Raw genomic sequence first — 23,187 nt, 5'->3', positions numbered from 1 at the left:
TTAAAGAGTTAATCCTGTTGGGTTTATTATACTCCCTCCCCAAACAGCAGTCCTCTGTATCTCCCCCAACACCCCCATTTCTCCTGTTTTGGAAATAACCACTTTCACCTCTTTTGGCTGATTCTTTGATATTTACCTCCATGTCGTTCAATAAGATGCCGGATTGTTCAGGGTTGGTCTTCCCACTACAGGATTTAGCTGTCCTCGCTCCTTCCCCACCCCTCATACACATGCTCCCTTCCCCAAATCCTGTGTTTCCAGTGTAATTAATATCATAGCATTGGTTAAATTAATATTGTTCATTTATATTGTTATATCTATGTTTGTCATTAAGAGCCAAGCCTCGTAGTCAAGCCATGATTATGTTATTATTTCCGTACAACATGTTAGTTTTTCTTTGAGTTAATGATTGTCTTATTTTTTGTTTGTTTCTTCCCATTTGCTTGGTTTTCTATGTATTTACCCCCAAACTCTTTGAAAGCTGTTTACATCTCCTTTCAAGATGCTCAGATACATCAGGTTTTCTCTCAATTTCATCTTCCTGGAGCAGCTGTCTCCCAGGCGGGCAGAGGTGCCCAGGTTGGCCTCCCTACAAGGTGCACACCTGGCTGCTGGGGCCGCCCTTCTCCGTCATTCTACACATTCCCTGTGCTTCTCTCTGGTGTTGGCTCGTCTGTCTTCCTCTTTCTGGATTTACTACCTCTTTTTGAAGCATACGTTACATACTCTAGTAACTTCCAGAGAATACGGTACGTGGGAGGTGAATTTTTTTGAGACTCTGCATGTCTGAAAATGTCCTTATTGTATGTGACTTTTTGTTTCCTTCCACTTTCTGGAAGCTTGTAGGATCTTGTCTTTTTTCCCAGGCTTCTAAATTTCATAATGATGTGTCTTGATGTGGGTCGATTTGTATCCAGTGTCTTGGGCATTTTATGTCCTTTCACTGTGGAAACTCATGCCCCCTTTAGTTTGTGGTAGTTTTCTTGAATTTTTTAACTGATGATTTTCTACCTTTCATTTCTCTCTCTCTGGAGTTTCTGCTACTTGGATATTGGGCCTCCTGAAGTGCACTTTTATTTTCTGCATCTTCTCGTCTTTTTTGCTCTACTTCCTGGGAGATTTCTTCAGCTTTATATCTCATCCCATCCCTTTTATTAAGCTTTTCCTTTCTTCTATCACATTTTTAATTTTCTTTCCTTATGAATGCCCTTTTTCTAATACTATACAGTACTTATTTCATGGCTGCAATAAATTCTCTTAATTCTCAGTGTTTGTATGTTTGATATTTTTTGAAGTTTTCTGCTCCTTGTGTGGTCACTGTCCAACAAGTTGCTTGTTTCTATTGATTTTGGTCTCTCAGTTTTGCATTAGAAGCTTTCTAAAGATGCCTGGAAGTCCTTGCTTCGACCCCTAGGAGTAGGGGCTGGAATGCTAATTGGAAGCTCTGAGCACACACCTAGGGCCTGCCAGCCGTGTGCTTCACTGTAGGCTGGTCATGGCAGTCCTCCCGTGTCAGTGTCCCTAGGCCTCTTTTCTTCAGTCTCCTGCCTGGAGGGTGAAAGCCTGGCTGCCATCGTTCTGGGAACCAAATTGGGGAGCTGGCAGGTGGTCTCAGTGTCTTCTCTGCGCATGTTCGTCCAGTCCCACTCATGTGCCATCAGCCGTGCCTTTCCTTCCCCACCCTGCACCCTCCTAGTCCAGAGGCCCTCTCTTTTACTCTCTCTAGAAAATAAACTCCAATTATTCTTAGATAGGCGTCCAGCCAGGCCTGCTTAGTGCAGCATGTTACCCCATAGCCTTTTGGGGTTTCTAGGGGGTAAGATGAGGGGGGTCTCATTTTTCCCCACTGCTGACTTAGGACTCATGTCTGCTGTGTCGCTTGCCACTCTCCTATCTGCGTTCTACCTTCCAATACTTTACAGCTTTTGTCTCCTGTTTTATTCTCCCTGTTCTTGTTGATTTATGCATTAAAAAAAATCCTTTCACTGTCTTTTAATGGGGTTTGAGAGGAAGCAAAGGTGGCCACATGCATTCAAGCTTCCATTTTTACCTGAAAGCCTCACCATTGCTGCTTATTTATTTACTGAATCCCTAGGGGTCTGAATTTTTTTAAGGGTTTATGATAAGTACTCCAAAATGTACTTCAGAGAAAGAATGACATACTGCAACTCTTGGATTAAGAAAATTCAATTATTCATGTTTTTTTTTTTTTTTTTTAAACCAAGCCCCTTCAAAAGATTTAGTTCCTCACCCACAGCTTCTTTCCTCTTCTGCTGCCTCTGCCTTCCCTCCTTCCTGCTCCAGCTCTCACTGTGTTGTCCAGTCAAACTGAAGTTCTGCACGGAGCAATCACAGGAGACATCAGGTTGCAGAGAATGAGGTAGTTATGGGAAGGCAGGCAATGAGGGAGGCGGGTTTGATGTAGCCTGTCATGTCAGATCAATGTACTGTTTTCATCAAGACTTCTGCCACTGTCCCTACCCGCTTCTTACCTGCTTGGAATCAGAGCAGTGATTCTCTTTAAGGCTATCATTTTCTTCAAGCCCTGTGGAAGCTACATACATGACTTGACTGGCTCCAGCATCACTGGTTTTGATTGTCTTTTTAAAGGGGAGTGTGCCTTCAACTTTCTAGTCAGCTACAAAGAGAGGGATCTCAAGAGCAGCTATTCGATTCCAGAAGCGGGATGAAACTCAAAAGCAAGTTTGAGAGAATGGCTGCCTCTGTGATGGGTTTCCAGCAGTTCTGAGCTTGCCCTCCAATATTCTTCCTTCAGATATCTTCTCTAATGACTTCCAAACTTGAATTTCACCAGAAACCATATTATTTTTTCCTGAAATTCTACCTTCCTGAGTTCAGAATTAGTAGAGAGAGAGATGAAGGAGCCAAGCATATGGAGATCAAAATCTAACCTCCGTTATTGACTTTTACTGCTAAAGACTTTGAAAAACGTCATGTTAGGTCTGCTGGCCAGTGTGGGTATGTTGGTATGTTAATATTTTGACCCTGAATTTGACATCTTAGCCACTCATTGACCAAAGTGGACAACCACAGGCCACTCCATGGGTTTTTAACTCTCTAAAACTTACAGCAAGAAAGAGAATAATAGCTCCTACAAAGGAGTTCGTATGGGGCCTGAAGGAAGTGTTACTCTAATGGAAGTTCCTCCCCAGGGGTACACAAGATGTGGAGAAATGTGTTCCATAATATAAGGTGACATCAGTTCCCCTTAAGACACCCCATCAAATTATAGCAACTGCTCAGAAAAAATACTATGTTAGATCAGCTTGTATGGCACATTTAGATTTCAGAAACATCAAAATTGTTTTCCCATTTTAGAAGTGAGGTCCGTGCAAGGGTTCTAAGTTATTAATCTTTTGCTAGCAGCCTTCTCTAAGGCTGGGACTAGATGGAGAGCACATCCTCCCCTGGGATGGTGAGCCCCTACTGTAATCCCAGCCCTGCTACAGACTAGCTGGGAGTCCTCGGCTCCACTGAGCCTCTGTGCCTGTTTTTCGTGTGTTCAACAAGGAGTGGGAGACCAGCTAAACTGATAAAAAGGATGGGGGGTAAGACCTGAACTACCATAGCTAATTAGTTTCAGAGTTGGGCCTAAAACTCAGGCATCTCCCTTCTCTAGTCTCATGTGTTTTCTACAAGCTCCATTTTCGATTGACTTGAATTGAATTTAGACAAAATAGTTTAGTTACAGTACAGAAGTGATCGTCTCTGTTTATTCATTCATTCGACAGATATCAGTTGAGCATCTACTTTTATGCCACATATGGTGCTATGCAGTAAGGATGAATAAGACATGTTCTTGTGTCTACAGGAGCGCACACCCTGTGTCCTTCTGTGTTTGCAGCTGTGAGTGACCACCACCACCACCACCCTTTGTTTACAGCCTCACTTGAAGGGCTTCAAACTGATCCCTGGAAGAGACCCAAACCTCCTTGACTGCTTTGAAACCATCAGCCCTCTTTGCTTTCCCTGAGACCTGGAATAATGCCCCCTCAGTTGATGTGACCCACCTCTGAGACTTGGCTCTTACCAGCCTATCACACAAGCTCTTCAAGAGCCTCAAGAGAAGAAATGCAGAGTAAGGTCCAGAACCATACAGTGGCCTCATTATGTTTTTTGTTGTTGTTCTCTTTATAGGGCTCTTAAGCTGGTATTACTATGTAACCATGCCAATGCCAGCCTCCACCTTCACAATTGCAGTGGGATGCTGGACAGAAATGAAGCCGGAGACGTGCTCATCAAATGATCTGGCAACAGAGGGACCCTTCCCACCTTCCGAGGCTGACTTCAGGTTTGTGTTTGGGAACTTGCTTAGAAACAAATCCTTGAGGAAGTGGTATGATGCATTTCTTCCAAGCACTGGGAATGTGAGTCATCCCTGCTGAGAAACTAAACCAAAATAGGATTAATCAAAGCAGGGAAGGCCCTACTGGGAAGGAAAGAGAATTGAGAGGCAGAAATGCGAGCAAACGCAGAAAGAGAAAAGAAAATAAGTATAAATGAAATCCTCTGTAAAGTCAAGTGAAATATTTGTATGTGTTTGGTTATATTAAAGGGATACTCGGATTCAACACGTTCCCTTGTTCTACACCTTTTAACCTTGGTTTTCAGTGCTTATCTGGTCTAAAACCTAACTTAATAGAAAGAGACTGCTCATCTGATTGAGCATTTTATAGGCTACTCTGCTATTTTGGTTCCAATGACGCTGTTAGTGGAGCGTTGTAGGGACGGCCTCCCTCTGCAGAGCTAGTCAGCCTCTTTAGGAGCACAGGACACAAGGAGCTGTTGGGTCAGTGCTTTGTAACGTCAGGAGTGATTTCTTCTTTTTTGGTATGGACTGGATAAAATCAGTTTGAAGTTTTTAAAAATTAGTGTAGGCCGTTGGGTGTTCACTTGCAGCCTCCCCAGATGTTCAACTGATTCTAGCTTTCAGAGCTAAGAGGGAGAAGGGGATTGCACAGAAGAGGCACAGAATTGCATATCATGCTTCATTCCTAGGACTTTTACACCCAGCTCAAATGAATTATTTTTCCTGTTTATAGAAAGTCACTAAATCAGTACCTTCTGGTGGGGAAAGACCAGAGTCATGCTACATACAGGTGGCTGGTTCATCCTTGAAAACCAACCTAGATGTACTCTCAGTGCAGATTCCTTTTGTGTTGGTTTTATTCTTCCATGCTGCTTTTACTCAACGCAGTGGCTGCAGTGGTTGGTATCTTTAGGAGACAAAGCCATTTGGTCTCTCTTCTGACAGGCATGTCTTATTGCCTACATTTTGCTTTTTTTGGAGGAAGGGAAAGTAATTTCTACTTTTTGTCTGTTTTGGACTATCAATCGTAGATTGCTTGTTAGATATTACTTAATACTCTTGAGAGAAGAAGGGAATTGTGGACAGAAGTGACTTTCATGTGGGAACATTTCATTGCATGTGAGACCCTCTAGTGCTCTCTGCCCCTGCATTGGGATCAAAGAATAGGCTTCATTTTGCAGTTATGGGCAGCCTAAATTTCTGAGTGAGCAGGACAGGTGCTCTGGAGAGTCATTTGGATCCTCAGAGGACTAGGTATGAGCAAGAAATAAGCTTTTTGTGTGTTAAGTCGTTGAAACTCTGGGGTTGTTTGGTACTGCAGTGCATCCTAGCCCTGGCCTATCCTGAGTTGATACAGAAGCCATTGGTTGTTTGAAGTCAGGGAAAGTCTTGATCCGAATACCATCTCATTTAGCCTGAGGATAAGCCTGTGCAGTAGATTGGCTTTGTTATCCTTGTTTCGTAGGTAAGGATACTGAGACTCAAACAGCAGTTTGTTCAAAGGTGCTCCAGGAACCACACTCTGACCTTCACTGACTGAGAGAACTGATATCCTGATTATCATTTTAGGGGACAAAGAACCTGAAAAATATGCAAGCTGCAAGCACGTGGAGGTGGTTGGGAGTGGGGGGTTATGGACAAATACTGAAGCACAGTAGAGCTTAGGAAGGGAGAGAAGGGTGGAGAATGTAAGTGAACCAGGAAAGAAAAATGTGAAAGAAAAGGCTCAGAAGGAGAGAAGGGTGGAGAATGTAAGTGAACCAGGAAAGAAAAATGTGAAAGAAAAGGCTCAGAAGCCTCGAAGAGTAGTAAAACCCATGTGAGAATCACACAAGAAAAAGTGTGTGGGTAAGAGATGCTTCCAAGGAGTAGAATCGAAGAAATTTAAGAAAGAAAGCATTCAGGAGACTGGGGGGACATCTGACCTCTAGTACTGTAACAAATAGCACTTGAAAAATGTAAACGAGATCTATCAGCCCTGTGATTTATACTGAAGAAGATAGTAGAAGAATAAGATGCAGTCCTAAGACACCGCATCAGACATTCATGTCTAGAGAATGTGCACTAACACTGAGGCTGACTCAGGAACGTATTCAGTAACCAGCAACAAACAAAAAAAGCAAAATAAGGATACAAAACTAGCTATGCAAATGCATATTTCTTTAGAATGAGAAAATAAACTACAAAAAATTATAAATTTAAAAAAGCCGACAAACGCAACATTTAGAATAGTGACGTTAATAATAACTATAGCAACTGTCTGGCACATGTCTGTAATACTCTCCCTAATTTGTTTTGGCTGTATACTCTTTGATCACCTTGGCATGTGATCATTGTCTAATATTACTTATTAAAAGAACAGAAATATAGTGAGAAAAAAACCCAAACAAACGGTAGTCTGTTCGTATTCATGTATTCATACACCTGCTGAGTAATGTACCTGGATTCACATCCAGTCCAGACCTCTAGAGAGGTGATTCAGAATATTACCTGAGGACTTTTAAAAACTGTACATATTATCCATGCCTCACCTCTGGAGTCTGATCCACCTTCCTACTCAGAGAGTCACTGCTGTGATTGAGCCACTGTTAAGACTGGAGTGTGTTGTGTTAGAACAGAAGACAGAAGCTGAGAGCATTGCCTTCGAGCCTGAAGTTGCTGTCCTTACTGGTTGGATGTGGTTCTGTGCACAAAGCCACACTCTCCTTATCTGAAGACTTTGCACATGGGTTCTTGGCTTCTTCATGGTGAAGAAGCTCTCTGCTCTTCCCCTAAAGCCTCAGGGTTGGTTGATTGTTAGAGCAGCTGTGCTGTGCGGTTGAGAAACTCGTGCCTTAAGAAGGTTAGGGGAAGGGAGGAAAGTTGTTGGGTGGACAGCAACTGCTTGCTACGTGCCCCTCCTCCCTGCACAGAAGCAACTGAAATGGCTTCTCCCTTTTCTTGCACAGTTGCTGTGAAAGGGAGAGGGTATGGCCCTGTCCAGTGGGGAGCCTGGGAGAGATGCTGTCTCAAATTACTGCTGGGCTTTAGGAGAAGGGGTAAATACTACTCCTCTCCTGTCGTCCTGAGTTCAAACCAGGTGAAGAACAGACAGAAGGTGATCAAGTAAAGTTTTCATTATTGACAGAAGCTGGACTGAGGATACTTAGGTACGTGGTCTCAGTGGGCTTTCTAATACTGCAAAATTTGCCAACCCAGTTACCCACCCGGCTAGACAGCTGGTGGCCTCCACAGCACAGATGCACAGTCTGCCTAATACAGGTCAGAGAGCAGGCCCAGAAGTGCTCCCTCTGTGGGCAAGCAGATTCAGAAAGAGAAAGCCTAGGGTGGCCAAGCCAGTCAGGTAAGCTGGGGAGAGAGGTCAAGCATGCAGTGGAAGGAGGTCCTTTTAATTCCATGAAAGCATTTGGCCACAGGGAAATCTTTATGATTATGAATTATGTTCAGCCCCTCAAGGCCTTTGTTGGGGCCATACAGTTTAAGCGCAGCATGGAAACCTGGATAAAGACCAGAGGAACTCAGCAAAAATGATTGCACTACAAAGCAGAAGAAAAGGCATTGAGGATGTTCATTATAAAGAAGAGCGGACTTGGTGGGGGAGGAGGTCTTCTTCAGAGTTGTAAAATACATGCAAATTTGCCTTGAAAGGAAGAAAAATCATCTCTGATTTGATGCTGGGTCTGTATGACTTTACAGAAGTACAATATTCCCTCGCCTCTGCAGAAACAAGGCTGTTGTATGAAGAGGGACTCGTGGTGAGCTGTGCCAGAAGAAACCTTAGAAACCATTTAAAATTGTTTTTGTTTATTTTTAAAGTGTGATTAACACATAACAAAATGCGCAGATCTGAAGTGTTTGGCTTGATGAGTTTTTGATGATTGTATGCACCTAAAGCAGATAGAGAACATCCCATCACCCCAGTAAGTGCCCCCTAACCTCTTTCCAATCAGTTCCTTTCCTCCTCACTTGCCTCAGGTCGGCTAGCCAGTCTGAGAAAAGCCACCGAAGCCTGTTTCGTGACCCGTATGTGGGGACCGACAAGTGGCTCCCCGATGCCGTTTTCATTCCCATTGGGAGCCTTAGCAGTCTCACTTTCCCATCGCTTGATTGCCTTAAAGTCCTGCATTTTCTTCCAGGCTTTGATTATGAAAAACGGTGCTAATTCACACAACTGGAATCGTTTTTATTACCTGAGCTAGTGGCATTTATGCCCAGAAAGAATCTAACTCATCTCTGTCCTTGAACACGTTCCCTTTTTTGGTGTGTCTTCGGCTACCTCAACTTTGTTTCTAACCTTTGGGTTCTTGGCTGCAAGAAATAATCTTGCCCCATGGTGCGTTTATAGAGAGGCTAATGAAATGCCTCTTTGCAAAATTGTGTTGTGATAGATGGAATTTAAACTTACTTCCCAACTTTGTCCAGAACATGCCTGCACACCTCCATTTCTCAATTCTTCTCAATTTCTTAATGTGCTCTGAAAGCTTTTTGATAGAGAATATATGAGCTTAAATTACTGTAGCACATTATATACCTGTGTTAAACACATTAGAGAAAGGTATCATGGTGAGTAATTCAATAAATGGTCTTTTTCATTTTGTGAGCCCTTTGTTTAAATCGATGCACCAGCACTGTACTTGTCATTAGGTGGACACTGAAGCCTTTTCAGTTAGTGTTTACCAAAAGACACCTTTTACTCACTCTCCCCACAAAGCAAGGTTATCAGTCCAGGGACTGTGACCAGGTTCGGTGTTGGTAATTATATTCTTCTGTCACCTTTTCCTGGCAGTTTATAGATCCCCATGTGTTTTTCTTACCCTCAGCTGTGGTGAAACGTCATCAGAGGTGGAAGCTGTGTTCTGTGTACTGTGCTGGTGGTGGGCTAGGCTGATTTACATAGCCCTGTACATCTCCCAGGTGCTGGCTTTGGATGGTGAAAGGCACTTCTTAAATTTGGAGAGGACTTACTGTTGTAGTAGTCTGCCCATAGTGGGACAGGCCAGCATCTTAAGACTTCACATTCACTGTGAATCAGACAAGCACCTATAGTAATTTAAAATTAGAAGAGCTTTCCATTGTGTTTCAATAAAGGACATGTTAATAGGTTAAAAAAAAAAAAGTTCCCTTTGATGTAGGTTTCTTTGGATAGATAAGTTCTCTTGAGGCCTGAGTCAGGCTCTAGGAATTCTCTTTCAGCTCCACCTTCCACGAATAACTAGCAGTGGTCAGATGGTGAGGGCTGGTCTCTGATCTGTTTCCTTAAAAGGGTGACTCAGTTAAATTTGTATTGAAAGTGGAGTGAGAAAGATATATCAAAAGTGCCAAACCTTTTGATGGGCTTTGTAAAGAACACCTAAATTACTTTTCAGTAAAATGGTTTGTGTTCTTTTGCAAAAGTTTGAACCTATAACTGTCACTTGGTTCATTGTTCTACCTCAATCCGAATCTTTTAGTCTAGGAAGTTCAAGGATAAGATCTTTAATTTGGCTACATCGTCCTTTCCTTTCTGAGTAATGAATCATCCCTGATTTGGAGACTTTTCCTATGATGATACTTGACAGCACATTACTGAAGAAAGAAATTATTTTTATTTTGATGGGAAGTTGTTTTATTGTTTTGAGTCTTGGAATTTTTCTCCTCAGTTTGTTCTAAAATGAGATTTTACTACTTTTACTTAGCTTAGATTGAAGCTACTCAATTGATTCAAGCACATCAATAAGTATTTTGACCTATAATTTTTCACTGCTACCCAGACACAGACAAGCCAAGAGTTCACATGAACAGTCTTTGCTGTGAGCCTGTCTGAACCAACTAAAAGTTGTCCATGTCTGCAAGAGTTCCTCTCTTCCATGGCAAGAGGAATAAATATGATTTACTGTTACACGCATCTGTTTATTTCATGTTGTTCCCCAGGTATGCTGGTGTTTGTGGTCACATGGAATACCCCTGCCGCTTCCAGAACGCTTCTGCCACCACCCAGGAGATCATTCCTTATCGGGTCTTTGCCCCGACGTGCCTCAGGGGCGCCTGCCAGGAGACCCTCTTGTGGCTTATCCCTCCTTGCCTCTCAGCAGCACATTCTGTCCTGGGAACACACCCGTTCTCCCGGCTGGATGTACTCATCGTCCCTGCCAACTTTCCCAGTCTGGGGATGGCCAGGTATGTTGTTCCGTTGTGGCACTTGGGGTACCTGCTTTGGAAATTCTTGGACCATTTCTTGCTTTCCTTGAGCTCTGTTACAGCTGTCATCGGATTAGGATGTCAGGGCCACGGATGCTCATGATTGGATATTGCATTACTGCCTTGAGGGATAGTTCTCACGTGGACTCCACCATGCATGAGCCTGTTGGTGTCACAGGCTCAATTCAGACTGCCTTGAAAAGAGAGAGCTCAAGTTGTGGCTGGGATTGAGAATATGTTGCGCCCTGAGAGCGGTGTGTTTGATCACACTGATCAGTGGCTGTTGTTGGCATGAGAGACGAGAGTGTAATGCTGAGGAGCCCAAAGTCACAGTGTCAGGCCAGCCGAGCACAGGCTGCTTGCCTAATCCTGACCAGCTGTCTCATCCTTTCTCACCATTGGTCACAAAGGCAACAACTTGAGAGACCCTATGTCAGAGAGACAGTGGATGGATCAGTTTAAATCCATCCCTGCTGCTAGAAAAACAGCTCCAAGCAGATGGCTTACTTTCTGTGGGGATGCGGGAGTCACTTGTCTTGCTACTATTTTTAATACAATGAAGGAATTATTGTTATTGGGTCCTGGTTAGTTCCTACAGAAAATCAAGACCTGCAAATTGAACCTTTCCTCTGTATATTATTTACAGCTAAAATCCATTCATTAATGCCGTTATTCATTCAGTAATGGGTAGCTCTATTCCACTGAGAAAAGTAGGGAATGTACTCGGGATTTTACTTGGTTATATTTCTACTTGAAAATCTTAATCATTAACAGTGAATACACTTGACTAAGGATGGGAAAAATAAGCTCATCAAAACATGCGACTTCAAGTTTTTCCCTATTAGTCAAGGAATTTCCTGCTGCCAATTAATTTCCATGCTTTGGAACAGCTGTCATTTGTGGTGTTTTCCCTGAAAACTGCACACATTCTTAGTAAAACCCATGAGTAGAAAAGAACTGACCAGAACATTTGCTTTTGATCTTTGCTACATACATATACTTTTAAAAAGCTGTCTGGCTTGCTTAGTCCTTGAGGAGGTCTGAGAAAGTCATTTAGACTGATTTTTATCCTATATTTATGAAGATAATGGGAATGTAGAAACTAGGATAATTATATATATTTGGTTACATGCTTCATATAATTGTTATGGGTGGCTATATATAGAACTTGTCTTAACAAGGGGGCTTCTTTGGTCCCTTTGATGAGTCTCCTGGACTTAATTTAAGCAGAATTATTGGTGAAGAAAGGGTTGTTCGTTAAATGTTTCTCATTTGTACACAGTCTTGAGGGGCCATATTTATTTGAGAGTCTGTAGCACTTTATGAGAGTTGAAGTTTTTCAGGGCATGTTTGCTAACAGTTCCAAATTCTGGCCTGAGGGAACCAAAGTCAGAGTATTTTTCAGAAGTACACAGGACCTTATTTTCCATAGCCCCTTCCTGACATTAGTCTGCCAAAACCAGAATTTGTCGACCTGCAGGCCATTCTGTAAGGCTTTTCTTTTCAAGTTTGCATGCCCAAGCAGGTAGGGTGTATGTTTGCTGCTTTTTGAGATATTTAAAGTGATTTAAACATGCTTAACTCTGTATTTTTAAAGTAATAAGTGTAAGTATCCTAAGGCCAAGTGGTACTGGGCACAAATGTCAAAAAATGTGATGGTGATAATAACACAAGACTGCTTTTATGCTTAAATACAGGAGAACCATATATTTAAAATTTTGTGGTTGGTTGTCAAATATCCTTTTGTTGTTGTTGTTAGAATGTGTACATAAAGTCTGCCTGGGTCTAGATGTTTTCCTGGGATTAGTTACTATTCCCTTTATTTGAGCAGTGGAAGGGTGACTGTGGTATCTTCCACTGCCAGTTGGGATGGGGAAAGGGGAACGCTCTGTTTTTCCAAACTCTGACTTAAATTGATTCCACTTGCTTGGCTTGACTCCATCAGGATCCCAACACCTTGAGCCACATGCAGCAGAGGGGGGTGTACGACTCAGTGGGCAACGGGAGCCCTGCTGCTTTATTTATGGTCAAGGCTTTGCTGGAGGTTCTGGAAAGCAAAGCTGGAACAGAAACAACAGTCATGTAGGTCAACTTCTATACCCTAAACAGAAATAGGGAAACCCCGAGGCTGGGAAGAGACACGCAAAAAGACCTCCACACTGAAATTTGCTATTGTCCTGTTAGTTATAATATGCAGACAGATCAAAGGATTTCTTGGTAAATTAAATGGTTCTTTCCTAAGCTTGTGTTTTATAAACATGTATGCAAGATTATAAATTCCATACCTGTGGACTTCTTTAGTGATTAGGTCTTAACTATATAAATACTATTTTATACCATTTTAGTATTCCTTTTTGGCAAATTACATTAAACATTTCCACTTGAACTAAAATTGGTAAATTATTAACTGTGTTAAAGAGTTTTTTTTTTTTTTCCTTTTTGTCTTTTTTCGTGTCTGGCAACGGATCGCAACCCTCAGTGTCGCACCCGTACGGGACCGGGACCGGCAACGGGATCGCAACCCTCGGTGTTGCTCCCACACCTCGCTCAGCCAGTGAGCGGGAACCGGTCTGTATGTGGGATCCGAACCCTCGGCGGGAGCGCCACCGCGCTCCCAAGCGGCGCACTGTAGCAGTGCACCACCGGGCCGGCCCCTAAAGAGTTTTTTAAAAATATTGGGTATTATCCATAATGATTTCACTGTATTTTAAATATTACATGTCATAGTTTTTATGAGTAAGCTTAAATTCTCCTCTCTGATTCTGTTTTTGAGGCTGATTTTGATATTCAGTGAAGTGGGAAAAAAACACACTTGTACAACTTGAATGTATGATACTGACAAATCAACTTGTAAGAAGGTAATAATACATAAACAATATTTTAGAATTTGGAATACTTTTCAAACATAGCAGTAACTAGAACATTTATCGATACTGCACTTCATGGTTTTTGTCACCTTTTAATATAACAGGAGACATTACTTATTGGACCTGACCCCCTTTCCAACATCCCCCCAAATCCTTTTCTGAATCACCGTTCCTGGGGAGAGATGCTTTCATTCTATTCTGATTCTTAGAAAAAAATCACTAGTTTACCTTTAAGATGTTTTATTGACAGTTTCATTCCTATACTTTTCTCTTTTGGTACACGTGAACTTTCTGTTTTTGTTCTATTTTATTTTTGCCTCCCATGAAGACTGAACCTGCTGTATCAGGAGATGTGGAGTGCACATTTCTTGGATTGAGTACTGTGATGTCTGTACAAAGATATTAATGCAATTTAAATGAATCTTTGAAGTGTAGAACAGCTCTCTTCCTGTTGGTATAATTAATATTCTGCTATTTTCATTGTGTCCTTGTATGTTCTCAGTGTCCCAGCTAGGGCCATGACTAGTACACCTAATTTTCTAGTAGTACAGAGAATACATGAAAGGAGCTCGTTGTCAGGCTTACACTCTTTGTTATAATAGCAATAATGTTAATGGAATAATATCCTGGAACCTGATTTATGACAGTTGCTTAAAAATTAACACCTCAGTCTTACCTCTGTACATATTTGTAATAAATGCATTGCTTCACCGTTTGTCTTTCAGCAGTTCACAATTACATGTCATGGGGCATAATTAGGTTGGCAGAGCTGCCTTGCTGACATCTAAATACTTTATTATTTCCCCCTATATTTGAATTTCAAGAATCTCCTGAAAATTATTTCAGAGTGGCTTTCTGTTTAGAGCACAGAAGAAAAAAAAACCCATATGCTATATAGCTCTGCTTCCCAGTTCAACAGTTCACATGTAGCTTCACCCCTGGTCCCACTGGTAAAATTGAGGGGAAATGGCAGCAGTGTGGTGGATGACAGATGACAAATTCTGCTCTGACCTTTCTTCTACTGGTTCTATACCCGATTGTCTTGCTCATTGCTCATTGTTTGTGTATTCATTCATTCATTCATTCTTGTAGTACATTTCTGTCAGGCACAGATTGTGTGCCACGTAGTACTGAAGATGCTGAGCCCACAAAGGTGGACACCAATGACAAGGCCTCTGTCCTTATGGAACGGACATTCTAGTCAGGGAGAAAAACAGGACACATGTGAACAAACAATGATGATGCATGCTCTGAAGAAAATAAAACCAAGTAAGTGACAGAGTGGGAGAATAGATAGCATCCTTAGGGTGGGAGGGAAAGGCTTCTTTAAAGAGTGACTTTTGGGATGAGATTCAAGAATGGAAAGGAGCCAGCCTAGTGACCATCTAATAGAAAAGCAACCCAGGCTGAGGAAATTCCAGTCCAAAGGTCCCAGTTTGGAAGCCCTTGTAATGAGCTGGAGGAGCAGGAAGAAGGCCAGTGAGCTTTTAGATGGCTTTCCTTAGCCACCTCACTTTGAGTGCCGGGAAATGCCATGGTCCCTCAGGGCTTGGGTCATCTGAGCCACCGACATATCCAAATGAGTATGAGTGAGAGAGAGAGCCACCAAGAAATGGCAGAGGTTGAGTTGGTGTCGATCATTCCAGGCAGTTAAGGGTTGTGGGGAGAGATCTGCAACAGAGATCAAATCTTTACTGGGTTTTCTTGGGACCATAGCGGCCATACCATCTCATGACTGGCTGGTGAGTACCTGACTGGCCTAGCAGCTGCTGTCCTGGAGCAGAATTCTCCATTGCTGGAACTGTCAGAGCACCTGGCTCCTAGACTGGCAAGTCTCCCTTCGTAGAGAAAAGAGAATTCTCAGATGACCACGTTTTCTTCCCCTGGTGGCTACTGATTGATTCCTTACAAACTTTTTTGATGCAGTAGGTTACAGGGAGGGAAACTGTTTATATGTTTGCTCATCCTAGTTTTTAAGTTGTTTTTAAGACTGAACAAAAATAGGATTGATAAATAAAGAGCATAGAGAAATAATTATCAATTACGTAAATAGCTTCAATGCACTTGACAGTGGAGAAAAACTATAAAGCTGCCTATTACACATGGCTTATGCAATAAAAGACTTCTGAATGCTTAAACTAGTTTCTGACTATTGCACACACAATTTTCTTAAGTACCTCAATTTGCAAATAAACAGTATGCACATACATGCCCAGGAAAGAACAAGAACGTAACCAGCTTTTCTTCCCACCTCCTCCTCCTGGGGTTGTCTAACCCTGTCTGGAGTGTTGCCCTGCTTATTCTTATCTCCCACTCCCAGCCAATGCGTAATAGAATAAGCAAAACATAACATGCTGGTACAAAGGGCCTGTTGTTTTCAGCCTTCTAATTGTGCTCCTTTCTGCTGGGGAAGGAAGCAGTCATAAATTTCTGTCATTATCTTAAGTAGCAAGGCTTCACAGATTTGGGAATTTTTCTTTGCTTGTTCTTTGTCAGCTTCTACTTGAATTTTTGGTCCTCCAAACCAAAACCACCAAACTTTTAAACAATCCTTCTTTAAATTTCAGGGGATGTGACTCCCTGGTTTCAAGGAAGGATACAATCTTTCCTTCAGGAATCAGATTTTGAACCTTAAATTAGTGCACTTTTCAATTCACCGTGCTGCCATCCCGTCTGCTTTCTCTCATGTGCTGCATATTTTTGGTTTGTGTGTGGTGTGGGTTTTTGCTCTTGTTGTTGTTATTATTATTGTTTGTTTCTCACATTTTAATAACTTCTCAAGTTTTTTTCTGCTTTTTAAAAATGCTTTGAATGCACTTTTCTCTCCCCTGTTTTCCAGTATAACTCTTCTCTACTTTCTCAAACAGGTGGGTGTGAATGATAGAAAGCAGCTCACACCATTCCTTTATTTTCTTTGTAAAATTATAATCCCTTCTTTATTGGCAACGCTGCCATCGCTGTAGAGATGAACAGAGCTAGTCGTGAGTACTGCTGAGTGTGCAGGTTGATTTGTGCCCCTTAGACGCATCCCCTTTATTGCTTTCTTGTGTTCAATTTCTCCATTTTGTTTTCTATTTATATTTTCCTTCTTAAGAAAATCATTTGCCTTTGTTTCCCTCCTATCTCATAGGGAAGGGCTTTCCCCTTCTAACATGTTCTGGTTCTTTCATTTTTCTTTCCTGAAATAGTAATTGGTGTGCATAAAGTGATGTTCTTCTGGGACTCCGAAAGCCCTAGACTGTGCTAATTTTGTTAGTCTTGACAATACTAGTTTATAACAACTGAGGTAGGTAGTGAGGATGTTTGTGTATGCTCCATTTTTTACGGAACAGGTATAGGAGGAGATATATGATGTCCCCAAGTCATTTAGACCCAGGAAGGCAGAGACACAATTTAAATGGCCTCATCCTGAGATGGCTGTCAGAGTTCGTGGGTTCAGACTTAGACAAAACCTATCTGTAACTGTCTCTGAGGCTGTATATATTTTCTTCAGAGTCTGCCCATGGAAATCATAGTGTCACTATGATTGAAGATAATGTTGAAGATCAGTGTTTACTGTGGGCTGTTTTGAGGCAGCCATAGAATCTGGGTACCAGGCAAGTTCCTGGATCACATGAGTACTTTGGGGCCAGGCTCTCTCTCTTCTGTTGGAGCAACAGACAGAGTGAACGCAGCTTTTGGCTTAGCCAGAATCTACTTGCCATCAAACAGCTGTGCTGCTTGTCAGATCCAGAAGCAGCCTTTTATCATCATTATGCCATGATTCCTCACCCTCTGGAAGATTACACGTAAGTGTTTTGTTTTCTTTGAACTGTTCTCCACACACATAGACTGACAGTCCTACCTTCAGAGAACACTGCTGGGGCCATCCTTCAAGGGAAGTTGTCAGGCCTTTGAAAGTCTTTTCTGAAGCAATCACCCCTCTACCAATATTTGTCATCTTCTCTCCCTGTTGATGTCATCATAGGCTCCTAATCTCTTTCAGTCCTTGAGCCTGAGGTGGCCAAGTCAGCACTACTTTGCCGCCTTTCCATGCAAAGAAAAGGCTTTTTTCCACCTTCCCACTTATGTACAGAAGCATCATTACTGAGTAGAACATACACTGACTAGGTGAAAAAGAACAATGGAATTCAACACACAAAATTGCCTAAATTGGAATATTCCCAGTCTTGCCGACTCTTACTCCTCAGACGACTACACAGAGCAAGCAAATACTACTGGCTTCTGGACTGTCTTTTGTATGTATGTGGGCATGGAGCTTTGTACGTAGGCTCCTTTTGGGGAGAACGCCAACTCCTGAGACTGTCCTCAAGTAAGGCACAATGTATGAACGGCTCTGCTTGGAGGGAACATAGCCTGTGTTGTGTCATGGCCAATATGCAGCTGGAGCCTATGGACATGTGAGCCGCAGAGGCCTGTTCACATAAAGTGGTGACAAATAGCCTCGTTGCTTTATTTCACCTCTGAAATGTAATTGGAAGAGTATTTCAGCTACCTTTTCTTCAAAAGAAGTATTAACTTAATTCTATTAAGAGGCCATAGTGTGAGAAAACACTCCTTTAAAAAATGGATCACTTTTTAAAAAAATTAATTACTACATGGGATTTGAGGATACAATGCAAAAACCCACCCTGACTTAATCCCAGAGTGTGGAGCTCAGAGTAGAGCATGTTCTATTTCTTGGTTAACTAACTGTGCTGTTTACAGAGGTGACTCCTCTAAAAGTCTAGACATCGTTCCCATAGGACAGAATGCCGAATCTGCAGTCACTGAACAAACCAAATCGGCCCTTCACCTTTTCAGTCAGCTTGCTAAAAATAACCACCCACCCCTCTCACCATAAAATGGAAACCTTGGAACTTCATTCCAAGAGAGTGTGAATGATTGTTGGGCTCCCCAGCCGATACCTGCAAGGAGGACTAGGTGCTCTGTGAGCCTGGTGGCCACCACTGGTGACCACTGGGCCTTCGTTCCCTGGAGCCACCTTGCTGAGTTGTTGGAAACTGTTTGGCAGATCCCAGTTTTTGAGTTGGTCTCTTCTAAGGGGATACCCTGAGAACCAAAGGATGGTGCTTCTCTTTGGGAATGAGTCCCTGTATTTTCTGGCTTTTTCCACCCATGGGCAGTTTCTGAACATCTGATTGGAAGCTGGTCGTGGGAAAGGGATGGGTGGGCACAGCTAAGAACTCATTCTGTAAACACCTGTCAGTGGACAGGTGCAGTGAATGTTGGTGATGCTGTGGCCACAAGGAAATACGAGACCTTTAGGATTTTCTAAAGTAGGTGACTGGTTTTGTAGAATGTTAATCATATGGGGGGAAAAATCCATGGGTTAATTAGTTTAGGAAATGAATGGATTAAACAAAGTTAAAAGGGATTCTTTACTGGAAGGTTTCTAAGAAAACCTTTAATATCCTTATTATCCTGATTTAATATCCTGGTGTGTCTGTGCCTCTTAAAGACAGAGCCAGGGTATGCAGTATTCCCCCAACTGTTGTGCCCAGGGTTCCCTCTTTACAGTGAGCATTTCATGGGATCACTGTGGACTCAAGGCAAAAACCAAAAAAAACCCATCTCCTCAAAACACACTTTGGGAAATGATTCTCTTCAGAAATATCTGGGAGTTGGTGGCACGGTTGGCTATGGAATCCAGCTTTTATTCTGTCAGTGGTAGCCGAGGACCCACGTGTGTCAGGGCCTGGTCAAGGGCCTTGCTTTGTTAGTGGTGAGGAACAGTGTGAGGCCCTGCCTTTATACTTGTCTGTAACACCTCTTTGTGAGCAATTACTGCTCCGTATATTTCTATTTATTTATTTATAAGTCATATACACAGAGTACGGTGTTAATATTTGGGTGCACTATAAAACACACACAAACACAGAAAATTTAAAAATGTGAGAAAAAAATGACTATAAAAGTAAATCTGTCATTTTCTTCTTTCACCCCAATGAACTGGCTTGTGCCTTGGGACCCCTGCAACTGCCTGGGCCCCCACATGAAGACCCCAGTTCAGTGGATTTGGGGTGAGGTCTTGGCATCTGGAATGTTAACAGGTCCCCACAGGTGTTAGAGTGCTGTGTGTGTTGAGTGGGGAATGGAGGGGGTGTCTCTGTACAGATGAGTATCACTTGCGGAGTGTACACAGACGCCATCTCCTGCCATTGTCCCTCAGGTGCAAATGTCACACTGAGAAGGATGAAAGGACACGTAATGAGCGGGTGAGGCGAGCTCTCTGGTGATGCTCCCTGCTGGTCTGTTGCTCAGAAGGAATCTGTTTTCCTGAGGAGCTGGCACCCAGTCATGGATGGGGACTCCCGCACAAGTCACCGGTCCTCCCTGGCCTCATTTTCTTCTCTGGAAAAGTAAGGGGTTGATTTAGAGTAGCCTGCAGAGTGTCTTAGAGCCCTAACATTCTTTGGTTTAATTAGGTTTTTTATTTGAACAGGGGTGGGGGTGATTCAATTTCGTTCAGTAATTTACCGTACACATATATTTTCTTTTTGATGTAAGAGCGAGTTAGATCATGAGGCTGGGATTTTCTTGCAGTCTGTGGGCACCTAGGCAGCAGTAGGCGTTTAAATTTTAGGCCCCCAAGCAGAAGCGTCAGAAGGGGCCTCTCTTACCCCGAGTTAATTGCAAAATAAATAGATCTCAAGGGCAGGGACCTCTTTTTTTCATTATAACCGCCTCTACCATCAGTGCAAAACAGCATTTTCAAACACTGCATCAGGAGCGGGTTCCACTGATGAAGACTTTCCTCCCTGAACCCAGGAATTTATCACTCAGACCCCTTCCTTTGACCCTTTAAGACAAGTGGCTAACTTGTCTCACCCATCTCTTGTTTTTAGCCTCCAGATATCTCCATTTGCAAGCTAATAAGTTGCACGTACATATGTTTGAACAGTTGTCAGGCTTGTCGCTGTTCAAACTGTGCTTTGGCTTAAAACAAACAACAGAGAACGAGAAGTGGGGGGATGAATGGAGACGTTGCAGTTGTGCCTGCAGGTGGTGATGTTTTGACCTTGATAGTCAGTTTTAAACGACCTGTCAGGCCCTTTTGTGTGCTTCCGGGCACACCCACATGGAAGATATTATATCCTGTAAGCTTTATATGCCCCAGCAGGCAGGCACCAGGTCCCCGGATTTTTGTTTTCATCCGTGGAGAGTTAATGCATGCATGGCAGGACTTTACAGAGAGGGGCCCAGCTGCAAACACTGTTTTCATTTAATTCTGATTTCTCTTCTCCCTTGGCCTTCCCCTCCCTGCTCCCAGACCCCTTCCCCTTGGACTCCCACAACTCTGAATCAGCCCTCCCCCCCTCTACACCCCGCCTCCCCTTTTGGCTTCAAACCATTTCTTCCTGACTTTGATATCTCCATGCAGACCTGCAAGCAATCAGGCGATTATGGGCCCCAGAGCTCAGCAGGATACACGGCCTGGTAGGGGGCCCAGGTCCCAGGCCCCTGCACACGCCTGCCCCAGCCCCGGTCCTGGTTACCACCTCACATGTAGCACCCCCTAGACACTGGTGGCAGCTTCTCAGCTTATAGTGTTGTCCAGCCAGACCTGTCCAGGAATGATTCTGACCTTCCCTGTGTGGTCCACAGTTGCCTCTGTTGCACCTGTCTGAATTTCATCTTTTTAAACTGGAAATCTCTCCCCTGCCCTCGGAGGCAGTATGTGCTTGTGCCAGGAAGTTGGGGTAAGGAGAATGAACAAGTGAGAGGAGCCCACTGGATTCAGCTTCATGCCTACCAATGCTTGCACAGTTTCAAGTTATTTGAGGATACAGAAGATGGCCCTTTATCCAGAGAACACCCCTTCCCTTGGCTTTCATGTCCAAGGCCCCTGTCTGTTGAAAGAAATCTGTACTCTGTTTATAAAGGTAGCAATGAAGAGAGGGTGCTTGTGCTGAAGACCAGATGTACATCTTCTCATTTTGTAATACTTCCTTCAAAGTTGGAAAGAAATAGGCCCAGAACTAGATATTTACCTCTCGAAATGGTACCAGCACCAGCCATGTGTTTCACCATTCATTCTGCTCACAGGGGTGTGTGAAGGAGACGGTCCCTGCCTGGTCCCTCAGGTATCTCTCTGAGATCTGACTTAGGATCTGAGGGGAAGACCAGTGCTTGTGAATCCGTCCTCTCCACACCCTAGCAGCTTTCCCAGGTCCTGGCAGTGCCTCATACTGTCTCCCTGCAAGGGATACACCCCACTTACGCTTAATACCCCTCTGCTCTGGAGCACCTTCTGTATTGGAATCTTCGTACTTAACTTTCTGCATAAGTTCTTCTCTGGGGTTTCCCAGTTGGAATGAAGAGTAGAGGTGGTTGAGAGGTATGTGATGAGAGAATAACTGGACCATATTTCCTACCACTGGGAGGAGCCTGATCACAGAGAATGTAGGAAAAGCAGAAATAGGGGCGAGAAATGGCATTCACTTGTGTGCTCCTGCCCGTCTCATTGGCTTTTGAGCCTTCAAATAAGGGATCTCTTTGGTCCAAGCTGGTTGAGTTGGTTTTCTGTGGTTTACACCCTGCTGTGCGTTAAATGTGTCCCCCAAAGTTTCATGATTGAAAACTTAAGTCTTCAGTGTGACATTGTTAGGAGGGTGGGAAATCCAGTTATGGTAATTGAAAGATGCTCCGAGCCTTTTAGAGGGGGTTGGATTTTGCGACAATACCCTCATGAATGGGTTAATCCATTGATGGTTTAATGGGTGGTCATGGGTGTGATTCTGATGGTTTTAAAAGGAGAGCAAGTGAGGAGGTTAGCTCTCTCTTGTTCAGGCCACTATAGAGAGTCACCACCAAGAGCAGGGCCCTCACCATGTGTTCCCTGGAGCTTGGACCTCCCAGCTCCAAACTGTAAGAAATAAATTCTATTTCTTTAAAATTAACCCAGTTTCAGGTATTCTGTTATATGCAACAGAAAATGGACTAATACACACCCACAGCCCTGACCAATTTATAAGGGCACTTTCTTTTTGCTTCTACAAATAAAAGCATCAGTTAGATCTTAGAATTGGGAAAGCCACTCAGTGGCTTTGAGTAAAGCTGACAGTGCACGGATCCTTTCCCTAATCTTCTGGTTCCTTAATGATGCTGCCACCTGACTTTAACTCTCTACAGTTTTCAGAGTGTTCTTAGACATCTCTCCTCTCATCTGCTGCTCACAAACAAGCTCCAGGTCCCTCTGTGGTCCTGTTGTTCACGTTCCCTGCAGCTTCCTTCAAGACAAGCCCTGTTCTGCTTCTCACCATCCTGCGCTGAGACCTGGAACCCTGCTACTCAGAGAGGCCTCTGTGCCCTGCCTCTCCCATGATCTTCCATCCCCCAGGCAGGGTAAGCTCAGCTTTCTGCTCAGCTGAGTTTATCATGCAGGGTGATGAGTCCCAGCAGGTGCTGACAGCTGGATCAGGGCCTGGGCTTCTGTAACTCTTGGCCTTTGAGGCGCAAGGCAGGTAGATCTTAATGATGGGTTGTTTGCTTGAGCTGAGCTGTAGAAACATGTAGACCCACTCACAGGTTGTGAGCTAAGTAAGGGCAAGCTCCAGGCAGTCAAGCACACTTCATATCCTATATCCCGTGGGATGCAGTGTGAGATGATGGAAAGAGAGCCCTGACTTTGGAGTGAGAAAGGCCAGTGCCAGTCCCAGCTCTTCCTCAACTCCTGTGAACCCTGCCCAGTTAATCGCTGGTAAACAGCCATAGACTGCTCATCTCCCAGACTCTTGTGTGCACTGGGTAAGATCGTGTGTAGATGCCTAGTACATATTAGGCCCTTAGCAAACATCAGTTCCTTGCTTA

The 23,187-nt window shown here is 43.3% G+C and overlaps 1 protein-coding gene across 1 annotated transcript in view; it reads left to right on the top strand.

Annotated features, from left to right (window-relative positions):
* The window catches only part of LOC103594258 (chromosome unknown open reading frame, human C9orf3), a 276,533-nt gene that overhangs the window by 22,264 nt on the left and 231,082 nt on the right, over window positions 1-23,187 (top strand). Inside the window, exons 3-4 of the mRNA XM_008577458.1 lie at window positions 4,159-4,312; window positions 10,241-10,486. Coding sequence (XP_008575680.1) covers window positions 4,159-4,312; window positions 10,241-10,486 — 400 coding nt within the window. The remainder of the gene's footprint in view (window positions 1-4,158; window positions 4,313-10,240; window positions 10,487-23,187) is intronic.

This window comes from Galeopterus variegatus, unplaced genomic scaffold (genome assembly GCF_000696425.1).
Source record: "Galeopterus variegatus unplaced genomic scaffold, G_variegatus-3.0.2 Scaffold1516, whole genome shotgun sequence".
Classification (NCBI taxonomy): Eukaryota; Metazoa; Chordata; class Mammalia; order Dermoptera; family Cynocephalidae; genus Galeopterus; species Galeopterus variegatus.
The sequence above is the reverse complement of the archived record's forward strand: the minus strand, read 5'-3'. Positions and strand labels throughout refer to the sequence as shown.